At 45.1% G+C, this 16729-nt stretch overlaps 3 protein-coding genes across 3 annotated transcripts; all 3 read left to right on the top strand.

Moving 5' to 3' along the window:
• The first annotated feature begins 2498 nt into the window (after positions 1-2498).
• Positions 2499-4138, top strand: LOC136426679 (protein CIP2A homolog L-like). Its single transcript, XM_066415438.1, has 3 exons — positions 2499-2570; positions 2682-2845; positions 3035-4138. The coding sequence occupies exons 1-3, from the start codon at positions 2507-2509 to the stop codon at positions 3485-3487; spliced, it is 681 nt and encodes a 226-aa protein (XP_066271535.1). The 5' UTR covers positions 2499-2506; the 3' UTR covers positions 3488-4138.
• Positions 4139-4626: 488 nt separating this feature from the next.
• On the top strand, positions 4627-5522 carry LOC136426467 (uncharacterized). The gene is made up of 3 exons (XM_066415130.1): positions 4627-4912; positions 5204-5278; positions 5383-5522. The coding sequence occupies exons 1-3, from the start codon at positions 4627-4629 to the stop codon at positions 5520-5522; spliced, it is 501 nt and encodes a 166-aa protein (XP_066271227.1).
• A 2193-nt stretch (positions 5523-7715) lies between these two features.
• LOC136426466 (uncharacterized) lies at positions 7716-15227 on the top strand. Its single transcript, XM_066415129.1, has 9 exons — positions 7716-7857; positions 8442-8963; positions 9123-9324; positions 11195-11396; positions 12035-12350; positions 12734-12897; positions 13065-14331; positions 14742-14937; positions 15131-15227. Exons 1-9 carry the CDS (start codon positions 7716-7718, stop codon positions 15225-15227), a joined length of 3108 nt encoding a protein of 1035 aa, XP_066271226.1.
• Positions 15228-16729: the final 1502 nt, after the last annotated feature.

The following is a 16729-nucleotide window of genomic DNA, read 5'->3' as shown; positions in this document are numbered from 1 at the left end:
CCAAAAAATGTCAATACGGAATGTATACGGACTTCATATACGCACAAGTGTGAGTCCCCACAACCCCCCCCCCCCAAAAAAAAACAACAACTGCACTACCCACCCGTTATCAGACAGACGTATTTGACACCGTACCTTTGTGCGGAGCCGGCGTGTATCCTCCCGTGTCAAGATTTGTTGACCAGACGTCCGTCCGATCAACTCAGAGCAAGCAGCCTGTTTACATAGACTGTTTGTTGTCTCCTGTGAATGCGCTTTAATTTTGGCAACGACAAAGGAGCGGAGTCGTCATCCATACAAATTGGTCTACGACGGTACGAAAAGAGAAACAGCATGCCATTGGCTGTAAATTCTTACGCAATCTTACGCATGTTTACGTGAGGCACATTATTCTTTCGCTACTAGTTGTACTGGCCGATTTCTACAACTGTCAGGTCTACCTTGTAAGTCTGAAGATAAAAAATGGTCTTTGCATCAACATGATCCTTATGAAAGGATGGCTGGTACATAATACCACTAGCGGTCGTTCTGTTAATCTGAATTTTATGTCAAACAAAAAATGATTTTAAAAAAGCTGGCAACGCAACCATTAAATGCTGGTGAGAATGAAATGCCGATTGTACATGTAATGACTTGTATAGACTTCGTTACGCCCTGACCTCCCCATCGATCGTCATGTATATCTTGCATGAAAACAGTCACAAATTTTGTCGCCCTATCCTTTTCTGCATAATAGCTAATGGCCACACTAATGTCCTATGTATCTTATCAGTCGAAGCAAAAATCAAACCTTCTCGGATGGCGTTTGATTGCCAATAGAGGAATTGGATTATCAGCAGTCTGCGCATACACATTTTCCAACTATAGTCAGCCTTTAGCAATGGCGAAATTCGATCGTCTAGCTTTGCAGCGCCCACTGGCGAGGCTCAGCCTGTCTGCAGCTTGGACGAAAAGGAAGGGTGGACAGAATGGTAGCCAGAATGGAGGACAGAATGGAGGACATCTGAGACCCGGCACAATGCCGGCAACCGCCTATTTGTTGACAATGTTGTATCCTTTTCTACAATGTTGTACCTTTTTGTACAATAGAATTAATTGATCACAACAACATGAAATCATGTATGGTTTGATGTGTCAAACATGCATGTAGTGGTCGAAAAATGTCATAAAGCATAACTAGGTATGTCTGAGTAGGATAATCATTAACAGCTGTGACAATCCAAACTGCCAGTGAAGAACCGAAAAAGATCTACAATACAATAAAGAGTTGTACTCATATTTCTATTTCGAAGCATGCATGTGTACTTTCCTTAATGTTCGTTTTACGTACCCAACTACCAAAGACACCAAGTTCTCCCCAACTTCACAACAGATTGGTCTGCACAAGTCGTGGGCGTGCCAAAATCCTCATGTTTATCTACAAGAAAAGAGAAAATGGATTTCCACAGGCTGTTTGCTATGTCACATCTGACGAAGGCATCGAGTACAAACACACGTTCAGAGATCATTCAGGGATGTAAGGAATGATATTGAAATCCAAACTCTTTTTCTAAGGTCTTATGTAAAGCCTACCAACGCAACGTCGCAGACTATTATCGGTTGTTTTTAAAGCAGTTGAGAACGGTGGGTTGAGCACTTGGCATTCAGTAGTCCTGCCAACATGCCTCGACGGGCTCAGAACACTCCCGTCTGCCCTGCTGCCATGGCGCGGCGGGCTCTCCCTCCACGTCCTGACTCTCCCATCCTTCCTGGTCTTGCCATGGCGCGGCAGGCTGAGGACACTCCCGCCCGTCCTGCCGACATGGCGCGGCGAGCTCTCCCTCCACGTCCTGACTCTCCCGTCTTTCCTGGTCTTGCCATGGCGCGGCAGGCTGAAGACGCTCCCGACCGTCCTGCTAACATGGCGCGACGGGCTCTCCCTCCAAGTCCGGACTCTCCCGTCCCTCCTGGTCTTGCCATGGCGCAGCAGGCTCAGGGCACTCCCGTAGGTCTTAAGGCCATGGCGCGGCGAGCTCTCCCTCCAAGTCCGGACTCTCCTGCCAGGAACCGTAAGGCAGACCGAGGTGTCAGTGGGCTAAGCAGACACAAGGACAGTGAAAAAAGAGAAGAATTGAAAGTTGGATACGAACAAGTAGATGCCCAACAATTCGTCGATCAGCTACACGGCAACCCTATGTACGGCGACGGAGGGTCTTCAGGTCAGTTTTAGTACATTACTGTGTACCAAGATTGTTTTCCTGTTGTTGTTTTAAAAAGAACATGAGACATAGTCTAAATGGTCCTCCTGTGTTGAAGGAAACACGGTCATATACAGGGCAATAGACTACAGGAATGCAGCTGTATGCTCACTTATTTTCAGCTCCAACGGGCCATTAAAATTTTGTATTTTGTGGTAGCAAGACATGGTATTCGTAAATCTGCAAAAATTTGCGGGATAGTTCTGTTAGAAACAATTTGAAGCGTAAGTATGATTCCACATGCACCATGTGTTGCAGACTACGAAGTCATGGACGATGGTGTCCAAGACTTCATCAACCAGCTACACAGCGACCCTACGGACGGCTCTGCAGGTAAGTACTAGTGCTATACTGTAGACCAAGATTGTCTCAAGAGTTTGTTTGTTTGTTTTTTCTTGTTGAACGAAAATGAAACATAATCTATCTGGTTCTCCTATGTTGCAGAAAACGAAGTCATGGAAGATGGTTGGTTCACCCGGGCACGTGATTTTCTGTCCTGTTCTCGGCTAGTCAACGTTGTCAAGACGACCGTCGTCATGGCAGCGTTGATAACATCACTAACACTCATCCTGTTGCACATCAGCACTCCTCATCCGGATTTTGACGTGGTGAGCCTCTCTTTTGTCTCTGAAATTTGTGTATCTTGTATAAATTTCAGGTTCTAAGTTACATGTTAAGCTGGGTTTTGTAATTTATTTGAAGCACTGGCAACAAGCCTATGCTGCCTTGATTGGTTCTGCAATGTTTTGTATGACATCAACCAATATAGAACACCTTCTCACCTTGTTTTATAACAGCTTGGGGAACAATCAGCGTTGACCAGTCGTCTGAAGAGCCAGCTGTCGATTCTTGAGGAGCGTCTCGAGAACCGATCAGCACTCATCTACCGTCTGGGGGGCCACATCATGACCCTTGAGGAGCGTCTCGAGAACCGATCAGCCCTCATCTACAATCTGGAGGGCCACCTAATGACCCTTGAGGAACGTCTGGAGAACCGCTCAGCACTGGTCAGCCGCCTGGAGGGTCAGCTATCAAGCCACGAGGCCAGCCGCGCGCAGCTAGCAGCGATGCTCAGCCGTCTCGAGGTCCAAGTGTCGACCCTTGAGGAACGCATCGAAATCCGCTCAGCGCTGGTCAGCCGTCTGAAGGACCAAGTGTCGTCCCTTGAGGCGAAAACCAAATTTGGCAATGTCCGAGAGGTCGAGACAAACTCGCGTACCAAAACCTTTCTGATTGATCTCACCGGGTGACTCAATGTGTTCGGTGCAGTTTGTGGATTTACTTATTTGTGAACAGAATAGCTGAAACGTAATGAATAGATTTGTGTCGTCTTTGGTACGTAGGTAGGTCTTGCCTAAGGAAGGTTGAGGGCTCCCCAAGTGGATTCCCTGCATCTGTAATTGTGAGCATAACCACACCTTCATGATCTATTTTTGTTTGTCATGGAAACAATTGATGACGACTTCGTCTCGTGCGTAGCCGTAGCAGTGTCTGATGATGATGATGATGATGATGATGATGATGATGATGATGATGATGATGATGATGATGATGATGATGATGATGATGATGATGATGATGATGATGATGATGATGATGATGATGATGATGATGATGAGTGTCTATTTGTTTGTTAATCCTTGAGAAAAGTCTGCCCAAGAAGCAAATCTTTGACTGTGATACAATTGATCCGTATGTTGTGTTGTGCGCCTTTACGTAACAATAGTAACCAAGCAGAATGCAACCAAGATGTCGTCTTGTGAGACTGTACAAGGCATCATATAGTCCATGAATTGTCCACCCTTATTTGGGAAATGACGTAATCTGGGCTGGGCATATACAATAAACCTGTGTCACGTGTAATGTAATGGGGAACAACATGGTGGAATGTGGTGAGAAGTAGTGAGAATTAACTGCAATAATCTGTGACTTTTCAATTCTACTGTCCTTCGTGACTCTTTCCCTGCCCTAGTTGATAAGAACTTTTGACAGTAACCGTGCTGTTGCATCCCAAACCGGTCTTTATCCCAGACAACCTGAGATTCACATTTGGGATAGTCGAAGACGCCAAATTCTCCCAAACTTCAAAAGAGATTGGTCTGCACCGGTCATGGGTGTGCCCAAAGCCCCGTGATTTTCCATATCTACAGAAGAAGAGAAAGGGATTTCCACAGGCTGTTTGCTGTGTCACATCTGATTGAGGCAGTGAGAACAAACACACGTTCAGAGATCATCCACCGATCTAAGAAATAATCTTGAAATCCAAACTCTTTTTCTAAGGTCTTATGTAAAGCCTGCTACCAACGCAACGTCGCAGACTATTATCGGTTATTTTCAAAGCAGTTGAGAACGGTGGGTTGAGCACTTGGCATTCAGTAGTCCTACCACCATGCCTCGAAGGGCTCAGAACACTCCCGTCTGTCCTGGTCTTGCCATGGCGCGGCGGGCTGAGGACACTCCCACCCGTCCTGCTGACATGGCGCGACGAGCTCTCCCGCCACGTCCGGACTCTCCCGCCCGGAACCGTAAAGCAGACCGAGATGTCAGTGGGTCAACCATACAACAGGACAGTGCAAAAGGAGAAGAGATTACTGTTGGGGGGAAACAGGTAGCTGTCCAAGAAGTCATCAATCAGCTACACGGCAACCCTATGTACTACTCCGGAGGGTCTTCAGGTCAGTACTGGTACATTACTGTGTGACAAAGGTCATTTTCCTGTTATCATTTTTGAGAGAACATGAAGTATTGTGTATCTAGTGTGTTGAAGGAAATACAGTCACATACAATAGACTACAGGAATCCAGCTGTAGGACCACTTATTTACAGCTAGATACAACGAGCCGTTAAAATGTTGTCTTGTATGGTAGTAAAACGCGGCATTCGTAAATCTTCAAACCTTTGCTGTATAATTCTGTTAGAACCAATTTGAAGAGTAAGTATGATTCCACGTGCACCATATGTTTCAGACTACGAAGTCATGGACGATGATGTCCAAGACTTCATCAACCAGCCGCACAGCGACCCTACTGACAGCAATGCAGGTAAGTACTAGTGACTGTTGACAGAGATTGTCTCAAGAGTTTGTTTATTTTTTCTTGTTGAACGAAAATGAAACATAATACATATATGGTTCCCTATGTTGCAGAAAACGAAGTCATGAAAGATGGTTGGTGCATCCGGGCACGTAATTTTCTGTCCTGCTTCCGGCTGGTCAACGTTGTCAAGACGACTGTTGTCATGGCAGCCGTGATAACATCTCTGACGTTCATCCAGATTTTGATGTGATGAGCTTTTTTAAGCGTCTCTTTGTATATGTTACATGCTGGTTTATTTGAGGTATCAACAACAAGGTTATGTTGCCTTGGTTGCTTCTGTAATGTTCTGTTTTCCATGACATTAGCCAACTTAGAACATTCTTCTCAACAGCAGGAGAAACGATCAGCGTTGACCAGTCGTCTGGAGGGCCTAGTGTCGACCCTTAAGGAACGTCTCGAGAACCGCTCGGCGCTGCAAACGGCGATGCTCAGCCGTCTGGAGAGCCTAGTGTCGATCCTTGAGGCGAAAACCAAATATGGCAATGTCCAAAAGGTCGAGACAGACCCTCGTAACAACACATTGAAGTATATTGTTGAGATAAAATTGTAACTTTATGTGCAGTTTGTGGATTTATTAATGAATTTCAGAATAACTGAAACGTAATGAAAAGATTTGTGTCGTTTTTGGTACGTCATGAGTAGGTCTTGCCTAAGGAAAATTGTGTCTTTCCGGTGGATTCCCCGCATCTGTGGTTGTGAACATCACGCTCTATAATTTCTTCTTTGCTTGTCTGTCTTATTCATGGAAACAATTGATCACAATCCGGTCTCTTAGCAGTGTCTATTTCTTTGTTAACCTTACAGGAAAGCCTAACAAGAAACAAACCTTTAATGGTGATATAACTGATTTGTATACCGTGTTGAATGGTTTGTGTAAAAAGTAAAAAACCAAGTGGTTTGAAACCAAGATGTCGTCTTACGAGACTTATAAGATTGTACAAGTCACTTGCTTTGAGTTTCAGCATAGTCAGTCCCACCTAGAATTATTCACCCTTATTTCGGAAATGATGTAATCTGGGCTGGACACATACAATAAACCGTTGTCATACGCTAATGTGATGCGGTAGGATGTGATGAGAAGTGGGAATAGCAATAAATTGTTTTCCATAATCCAGGCTTGTGTTCAATTCTGCTGTCCTTTTCAACGTCCTCGGGCACAAAGTATCCCGGTAAGCAGCCCATCGTGAGCTTCCCGGGGACTCCTCGGTGTAGGGAGTGTTGTAAGCCCGCCCAAGTCAATAAGCGCACATCGGGGAATTTGTACGCGATAGGATTCAGTTATGGCGCGGTCACATTTGTCGTAGCCCGCCGTACGATTTTGATGTCGCAGTATTTTCAAGCAGACTGTGACAGAACGAACTGCCAACAAGGACCATTTTCGTAACAAGCCAGTTGATTTTTTCATGACAAATGCACGTTGATCACAAAATGTTCCCTCTTTTCGATCGTGAGACGATCGTAAGACGCTTGTGTTACCGGGCCCTAACTGAGCTTAGTCACGGCTATCATCAGAAGAATGTTTTGTCAGAAAAAAGGCCAATACGTCAGGACTGGGGTCGGTAAACACCCCCCTGCCGGTCCGGTGTACCGTGGATTGGCCAGGATCTCGTCGGGGTACAAGAAGCTTTCCGCCGCCGGGGTAGTCTTTCGCACCCGGTAAGTTTTTAACGCGACCCTTGGGTGGCAATCCGTCTAGCTAAGAAGGGACAACCTGCTAATTTCGAACCTGTGCACGAAGACGGCTTTTCTAAGATAAAACAAACTATATGCTTTTACTTTGTACTTTCCAGCCAGTTTTTTTCTGAATTGAGATTTTGTCCTAATCCCCCTAATCTGTTTTAATCCTCAAAAGTCAAATATTTTTCGACAGGATTGACGAAAGATTACTGTTACAAGATGGCTGGGTAAGACAACTTTTGGACCCGGGAATACCAGTGTGTTATTTGATGTCCGTGTTTGAGAGTAGCAAAGACGCCAAATTCTCCCAAACTTCACAACAGATTGGTCTGCCCCAGCTGTGGGTGTGCAACACTCAATATTTACCAGTCTTCAACAAAAGAGAAAAGAAGGATTTAAAAAAGCTATAAAACACCTTGAGAGCAAACGCTAAAAGGATCTTCTCCTTGATATAATAAATCCACATTCTTATGTAAGGTCTTATGTACACGTCATTTCTTAGCCAAAGGGCACTCCGTCCGTTTTCTTTCTTATTCAAAATGCATAATGCACCTTACATGAAAGGGACAAACTGTCTTTTAAGTTGTTTACTTACACCGTTTGAATACTTTCATGTGACTTCTTACACCTGCCACAGACAATTACTGAACGCGTGATTTTATCTGCGTGCAAACACTTGCTTGCCCATTCGGCACATCCTGCTGCCATGACACAGAGCTCTCAGCAGACTCCCGGTAGAGCTCGCCAAGCAGACCGAGACGACGCCCCCGGTGTCAGCGGACCAAAAGGACGACAGGAGAAAGCGAGGGTACGGATGGGGACCAGGGGAGGCCGACGACACTCCTCCGGTGAGTAAAGCATTGTTGTATGTTATTGCTGGAGATTAAACGGTCCAGACTAAGAGATAAATGTGGGGAAAGTAAAAACATGATTGTAATAAATAAACGTTAAGTAGCTCATTAGAAAAAACATTAGAATGATGCAGCATGTTTCGATCTGTCCCATGTAGTATTTAAGTTTCCTCTCAGGACATGATGCTAGAACGTGTCAAGGTTTTCGAAAGAGTATCAATTAACTGCAAACACTAATTTACAGACTATTCAGTGGAAAAGAGCGGATTCTGTAGCCGGGCACGTGACTTTCTGTCGTGCCGCCGAATGGACGTCGTTGTCAGGACAACCGTCGTCATGACATTTTTGATGACGTGTACAACACTCATCCTGGTTCTCGTTATCATTCCACAAGTTGTGAGTTTCTTTTTTTCTTAATGTCACATCTTCTGTTTTACTTTGTATGGAGAACTTCCGAATCAAAGAGTGGCTGAATAACATAGTTGCCATTTGCAGTTTGCAAAAACAATAGATTTTAAGTTCCTGTCCAGTCTTGCAATTTCCATCGTATACGCGCCATATGCTTTATTTCTGACTGGTAGTCATCATTCCAAACTTCGTGAGAAAAAACATCACCTACAGCTTTGTGATAGAACTTTGCTTTCTTAATAATTTGGAACAGCTTCAGATCCGGTCAACTCTGGTGAACCAGGAGTCGACTCTTCAAGCACATGTTACAATCCGCTCAGCTCTGATCAGCCGTCTAGAGGACCAACTCTCGACCCTTGAGGAAATCGCCGGGATCCGTTCAGCACTGGCTAGTCGTCTGGAGGGCCAAGTGTCGACCCTTGAGGAGCAACTCAAGACGGGCTCAACACTGGTCAGCCGTCTGGAGGGCCAAGTGTCGACCCTTGAAGAACAACTCAAGAATCGTTCAGCACTGGTCAGCCGTCTGGAGGGCCAAGTGTCCACCCTTGAAGAGCAACTCAAGACGGGCTCAGCACTGGTCAGCCGTCTGGAGAGCCAAGTTTCGACCCTTGAGGAACAGCTGGACCAGGAGCGAACCATCCGCAACCAGCTGGCAAGTCAGAAAGATGCCACGTGCAAAGCAACACAAAGCTCTGGTGTGTAAAGATAGATTTACCATTTAGAATACAAATTATGGACAGACGTAGAATAACGCAGTGTTCGGTTAGGTAATACTATTTGCTGAAACTCCAGGATCGCTACTCGTTGTGATACATGTAACACCAGTATCAGTAACAAGTAGCGTTTGTTTGCAGGAAAGATTTTCCACCTGACGTCACCAAAGGGCAAGTACAAATACTACTTGGATGAAGCTCGCCAGGCATGCGCAGAGAATGGAGCCGTGCTGGCGTCCCTTGCCCAGCTGTACCAGGCCTGGCAGGGCGGGTTGGAGTGGTGCAGGTACGGGTGCGGATGGCTGTCGGACGGGACAGCCCGCTACCCCATGCAGGAGGCCAGGTAAGTGTCTGGACTTAAATGAAAGGGCCTTCAATGATTATTTCATCAGGAACAAATGGTAGATATTTAAGAACCTGAATATTTAAGATGTTTTAAGCTACAAAGATAATATACAAATATAGCGCATTGGTTGGTGACAAGAACTCTGCTGTACACTATGCAAGCCTCAGAAGCTGCTGACTTGATCTCCGTCTTCTGTTTTATAATAATTTAATAAAGGCCGGGCTGTGGCAATCAGAAAGGCGTCAACGTGTGTAACTGGGAGCCGCCGACCTGGAATGCCTGGTGCTTCGAATTCGCCTCTTTTGCAGTCGTGAGGACTGACGACTGATCAGGCACAGAGGGCAAAATGAGCACCAGTAGCAGCTGAATCGTTCAAATGTATTTGTTACATTCTAAATATTTGGTACAGTGTGGCAGCGCCATATACACTCAATTGCACGTGCACACTGTAATTTCTGTAGAAAGAGACCATCAGATTACTTAGAGCAACCTACTAACAGCATAAGACAATGTATAGTTTTTATGCTCAACAGAATTCATCAACGTGATCTTGTAGCACATCAGGCTTTTGCAGATCTTTGCTTTTACCTTTCTAAGGTGATCACTAGGTCTGTTAGTTTAGTAGTGTCCTTCCTAAGTTTTTTTTGTCATAGCTGAAACCAGAATGTCAAAACGCATAAGAGAATTTTCAACAAGGCTGATGATACAATCATCACCCGAGCTTGAATAAGTATACATTCACCAGATGAACAATTTGTTGTGCTATCAATACCCTACCCCCCCCCCCCCTTTGTGGAAGACATGTGCACCAGAAATAAGATGAACCCAGCCTTTGCTTCCTGACAGTACAACTTATTGTGAGCTGCTGTTGACCTCAAGTATCTGAGGTACACTGGCAGTTAGATTTTACAGGGAGAGAGAAACATAAGGGGTGTTTTAACATAAAATGTTGATCGTTGATCATCATTCGAGCTTCAGGAAAACATACAGCCAAGTTGTGTTATCAGTACTCCAACTAGCATCAGTATTCTTCTACCTTCCTTTATTTTGTACAGCTGTACACCTGCAACTAGACCAACCACTGTGCTACCTGACAGTACAACTGTCACCAAAAGTGGGGAGCTGCTATTGATTAAACAAGTATCTGAAGTACAGTAACAGTAAGATTTTACAGGGAAAGGGAAATATAAGGGGTGGTTAATCATAAAATGTTGCAACATAACATATACTGTACAGTGTATTACAGGCCTTCAGAATTAGCAACCTGACCTGGTAAATGTAGAAGGTGATCTAAATTCAGTCGAACAGTTTGTAATTTTCTTTGATACACTGTATAGTTTTAAACCATTCTGTATCTGTTACTCTACTTGATATCTTATTGCACGTGGTCTAACACAAATTACATATATGTTACGTATACATCACCACAACTTTGTCTAAATACATGTAGTAGGCCTATAGGAAAGAGTTAGGGAACCTTCCTTCAATCTTTTCCACTGAATGTTGGGCAATCAGTAATAGCCAGATGTATGATACAAATATATGTACTTCACTGGTCAATGTTACAAGCTTGATGGACACAATAAACGTAGGTCACATCGCAATGTGATGCTGCACATGAGGACGGCATGTGATGTGATTTAATGTGTGAAGTAACATGAGAGTTCAAAACTGCATGGACCGTCACATTTCTAACCCTGGGTAGATTGTAGCTGACATCAGCTGTAGTCCAAATAATCTAAGCCACGCGCCTATTCCCTGAAGCACCCATTACCAAGTGTTTTTATCTGGTGTAGATGGAGGGAGGTAGGGGTAGAGAACAGGGCGTATTCACTGTCTCACTGGCCAATCAACATGTTTACTACAGACATATGGTTGGTTCCATGACGTTTTGCCGGGGCAAGTTTTCACATTTTTCCGGTGGGAGAGGTGGGTGGAAGGAGGGAGGTAGGCAGGGGGAGTGGTGGAAGGAGCCAGAGAGGGCGGGAGAGTGGAAGGCAGGGCGTACCGGCGGACTCATCGAGACCAACTCACCTGTTCTCAGGAAAACAACAAAACACTTAGTGCAGGTATTGGTCTGGGGCTTTCTGACGTTGTGTAATCAATATCAAGCTTTGGTAAGTGTGTGTGGGGGGGGGATGAAAGCTTTTGTCAAAGAAAGGGCAAAGTAGTAACTATGCAGTAGTTGAAAGGATCACACCCCTACTTCCATTTATTGACAAACAGAATTATGAAATCTGATTTTCTCCATTTCATCATTAAAAGCACCAGGATGTGTAAACATGATACTGTATCTAGTACAGCACATCACCTGTGGAGGGCCAATGTCTTGCATCTTCTGTTGAGACTATTTTCTCTACCTGCTAACATAATGTCTTTAACGAGTATATAGCAAGTAAATCATAAACTACTTCAAACATAACAGAGCGTCCCGATATCATAAATAATAATAATGTATTTTGATTGTTTACTCTTAAGAAGAGAACGCCGTAGACAATCTAAGATTACTTTTTCTGAGAAAAATTGAGTGTTTCTTATACATCACTCTTTCATCATTCGGTTTGTTCTAATGCAAGTGTTTACATATACGACTTAAAAGACCCTGCCACAAAATCGATTGATAGAGTTTCAACCAATCAAAGCTCTTCCATTGGATTTTTAGTGTAGGAGCACCCTAGACTAATTCTTATTAATTCCACGTGTACAGACAGTAGTTGCTCATTCGGTACGTCCTGCTGCCATGGCGCAGAGAGCTCAGGAAACCCCCGTCCGTCCGGCTGCCATGGCGCAGCGGCCTCTCCCTCAACGTCCGGGCACTCCCGTCCGTTCTGCTGCCATGGCGCGGCAGACTGAGGACGCTCCCGACCGGAACCCTGGGGCAGACCAAGAGGTTAGTGGACGAAACAGACGACACAACAGGGGCAAAGGGCAACAGGTATTGGTTGAGGGGAAACAGGCAGATGCCCAAGACATCATCAATCAGCTACACGACAACCCTATGTACGACTCCAGAGGGTGTTCAGGTCAGTACTATGCAGTCTACAAAGATTGTTGTAAGAGATTTTTAGTTGTCGAGAGATAGGAAGCATATTCTAAATGCTGTCGCAGGTTACACAGTCATACATGTAGAAGATGGCAAAGAAGTATTTGACGTGCAGAATTCCAGTAGTGCAGGAATCCAGCTGCATCACAGTATCTCTATATCAGTCAATGCACCTTGTCTTCTGATTCTAGTTCTAGTTCTATACTATAGTCTGTAAACCCCATAGTAGGGGTATCGCACAGATCATAACCATATCGAATGAAGGATGGTTATACATGATACTCGTGTCTGCAAAACATTTTTAGAATATGCTCTTATAGAAAGAATCTTTATATGATATTCCACAAACACAATGTGTTGCAGAAAACGAAGTCGTCGAAGATGGTTGGTGCGTCCGAGCACGTGATTTTCTGTCCTGCTTTAAGCTGTTCAACGTTGTCAAGACGACTGTTGTCATGGCAGCGTTGGTAACAACGCTGACGCTTATCCTGGTGATTATAAGCACTCCACATCCGGATTGTAATGTGGTGAGCCTCGTTTTTTTTTCATCTCGGATCTTTGTGCATTTTGTATTTATTGCATGTTATATGTTATGTGGTTTCTGTGTTTATTTTATGTGAGGCACCGACAACCAGCCTACGCTGTCTTGATTGACAACATAATGTTTTGTGTGATTTTTTAATAACATCTGAAGGATCAATCAGCCTTGACCAGTCGTCTGGAGGGCCAACTTTCCATTCGTGAAGAAAGTCTTGAGAACCGCTCAGCACTCATCTACCGTATGGACAGCCAAGTGTCGATGCTTGAGGAACAACTCGAGAACCGCTCAACAAAAGTCGGCCGCCTGGAGGACCAAGTGTTGACTCTTGAGGAACAGCTCAAGACGCGCTCAGCCCTGGTCAGCCGTCTGGAGGGCCGTGTGTCCACCCATGAGGAACAACTCAAGACGCGCTCAGCACAAGTCGGCCGTCTGGAGGAAGAACTCAAGACACGCTCAGCCATGGTCAGCCGTCTGGAGGGCCAAGTTTCGACCCTTGAGGAACAACTCAAGACGCGCTCAGGACAATTCGACCGTCTAAAGGAACAACTCAAGACACGCTCTGCACTGGTCAGTCGTCTGGAGGGCCAAGTGTCAATCCTTGAGGAACAACTCAAGACGCGCTCAGCCCTGGTCAGCCGTCTGGAGGGCCAAGTTTCGACCCTTGAGGAACAACTCAAGACCCGCTCAGCACAAGTCTGCCGTCTGGAGGGACAACTCAAGAATCGTTCAGCATCGGTCAGCCGTCTGGAGGGCCAAGTTTCCATCCTTGAGGAACAACTCAAGACGCGCTCAGCCCTGGTCAGCCGTCTGGAGGGCCAAGTTTCGACCCTTGAGAAACAACTCAAGACGCGCTCAGCACAAGTCGGCCGTCTGGAGGGCCAAGTTTCGACCCTTGAGAAACAACTCAAGACGCGCTCAGCACAAGTCGGCCGTCTGGAGGGCAAAGTGTTGACCCTTGAGGAACAGCTCAAGAAGCGCTCAGCACAAGTCGGCCGTCTGGAGGGCCAAGTTTCGACCCTTGAGAAACAACTCAAGACGCGCTCAGCACAAGTCGGCCGTCTGGAGGGCAAAGTGTTGACCCTTGAGGAACAACTCAAGAAGCGCTCAGCACAAGTCGGCCGTCTGAAGGGCAAAGTGTCTAGCCTTGAGGAACAGCTCAAGAAGCGCTCAGCACTGGTCAGCCGTCAGGAGGGCGAAGTGTCGACCCTTGAGAAACAGGTCAAGACGCGCTCAGCACTGGTCAGCCGTCTGGAGGGCGAAGTCTCGACCCTTGAGGAACAGCTCAAGACGCGCTCAGCACTGGTCAGCCGTCTGGAGGGCCAAGTCTCGACCCTTGAGGAACAGTTGTACCAGGAGCGAACCATCCGCACTCAGCTGGCAAGCCAAAAACTCGACATGTGCAAAGCTACACCAAACCAAGGTGTGTAAATACAATGTAGCTTCACAGTATAAAAGGATTACTCGGGAACATGCACACATTATCAATAGATCTATAATTATAGAGCGTCCGTTTATGCTCAGATTACGGAAAAGGGGTCCCTGACCGGCTGTTTATGGCCCGATCGGGACCCCGAATCATTTTAACTTGCACTTAAAATCAACACAGGACCCGGGAACAAATGGAAGCCGTGAGCCAATCGTACTCGGCAATCCACCGGGACATATCTGTGGCTTCTAGGCCCAGCCGGGACTACACCCCCTACGGGCACCGGCGCGATTGTGATCGAAGCATTATGAAGAGCTACATGGGAAAACCCCTAAGATCTTACCGCTGATGATCGAATTACATATAACGCCAGTATAAGTAACAAGAGGCATATTCTCTTGCAGGGAAGACTTTCCACATGACGTCACCAAAGGGTAGCTACAAGTACGACTTTGATAAAGCTCGCCAGGCATGCGCAGAGAAGGGAGCCGTCCTGGCGTCCTATGCCCAACTGTACCAGGCCTGGCAGGACGGGTTGGAGCGGTGCGACTGCGGCTGGCTTTCTGACGGGACCGCTCGCTATCCCATGCAGACTGTCAGGTAAGTGTGCGGACTCAATCAATTTTATTTTCCATAAGGAACTGTAGGTTGAGGAAGAACATGAACACCTAAGATGTTTTAACCTACATTTATAGTTCACAAATACATCGAATGTTTGGTTAAAAGAACTATGCGATGCAAGTGTAAGTGTTAGAAGCTGCTAACTTCATCTCTGTGTTCTGTTTAATCATAGGCCGGACTGTGGCTATCGGAAAGGCATCATCACATGTGACTGGCGGCCTGCCTGGAACGCCTGGTGCTTCCGATCCTTCTGCACTCCTGACGACTAATCAGACACAGAGGGCGGAATGGGCAGGAATAACAGCTGAGTTTTTCGGATGTATTTGCAACATTTGAAATACTTCATCCAGTGTGGCAGCGCCCATGTAGCACTTAATTGCATGTGCAAACCGTTAATGCTATAGTAAGAGACCGTCAGATTACTTACAGCAAGCTACTAACAGCACGAGACAATGTATAGTTTTTATGTTCACCAGAATGCATAATCTTCATCATGTAGTGCTTCAGGCTTTTGCATAAATGCCTTGCCATTGCTTACACGGTGATCAGTTGACCGCTTAGACTGTGTTTCAAAGATTTTGTAGTCAGAGCTCAAACTAGAATGTCCAAACGCGATAAAAAATTTGGAAGAAGGTTACAATTATCACCGAAGCTGAAGGTTACAATTAGATCCGATGTACCCCTCTGCACCAGAAATTGTATGAAACCATTTTGCCTGATATTAGAACATTAGAACTTTACTGTCAGCTGAAGTTAATTGACCAAGTATCTGAAGTACAATAACAGCTCGACTTTATAGGGACACTAAATGTTTGATTTAACATAAAATGCTAGTCGTTGATGATGAGTTTCTGATATTACATAAAACTTTAAATGTATACTACAAAGCTTTAAAATGAGCTACCTTACCTGGTAGTTGCAGAAACGCGATCTAGATGCAGTCTTATAACACTATTGCACATGGTCAAACACTGATACTTATGTTACGTGCACTAGTACATCACCACATCTTTGTCTAAATAGTCGGAAATGGTTACGTAATCTTCTCTAAATCCCTTCCACTGAATGTTTGGACAATCAGTAATAGCCAGATGTATTATGTAAATATATAAATTTAACTGTTCAATGTTACAAGCTTGATGGACACAATAAACGTAGGTCACATTGTGATGCTGCACATGAGGACGGATTGTGATGTGATTTAATGTGTGAAGAAACGTGAAAGTTCAAAGTGCATGGATCGTCAAATCATGAGCCCTGGGTGGATTGTATCTGATATTAGCTGCAGTGTAAAGTTATAAGGCAAGTGCCTATCCCCTTGTTGTGTTAACGTGCCGGTTGGTTCCATGAAGCTTGTCCGGATCACTTTGGACCAGGTGTTTTATCTGACAGAGAGAGAGAGTCACGGAAAACTTATAAGGATCGCGCCCAGATTAAATTGGTAAAATCGCTATTGATTGATTGATTGATTGATTCATTCATTCATCCATTCATTGATCGATCAGGAAATGTTATAAACTGGGCCCCTCCCTTGGTACATTTACTAGTGCTGTCTTTCGGTAAGTCATCGCCAGGGGTCCTCAGTGAGAGGTGCACGCCTTTTTCTCCATGTATTTGATGTTGCATGAAAAAATGCTTAAAAGGCAAAGGTCAATATTATACGCAGGCGTTTGGGGTCTGTGGTGTATGCACCAAGCTATTATATCATATTATATTATATTATATCAAGTATGATATGGAATGTAAAAAGCACGCAAAAACACTAGTCAGT

Source organism: Branchiostoma lanceolatum, chromosome 2 (genome assembly GCF_035083965.1).
Source record: "Branchiostoma lanceolatum isolate klBraLanc5 chromosome 2, klBraLanc5.hap2, whole genome shotgun sequence".
In the NCBI taxonomy this organism is placed as follows: domain Eukaryota; kingdom Metazoa; phylum Chordata; class Leptocardii; order Amphioxiformes; family Branchiostomatidae; genus Branchiostoma; species Branchiostoma lanceolatum.
This window is presented reverse-complemented; position numbering and strand designations above follow the sequence as displayed.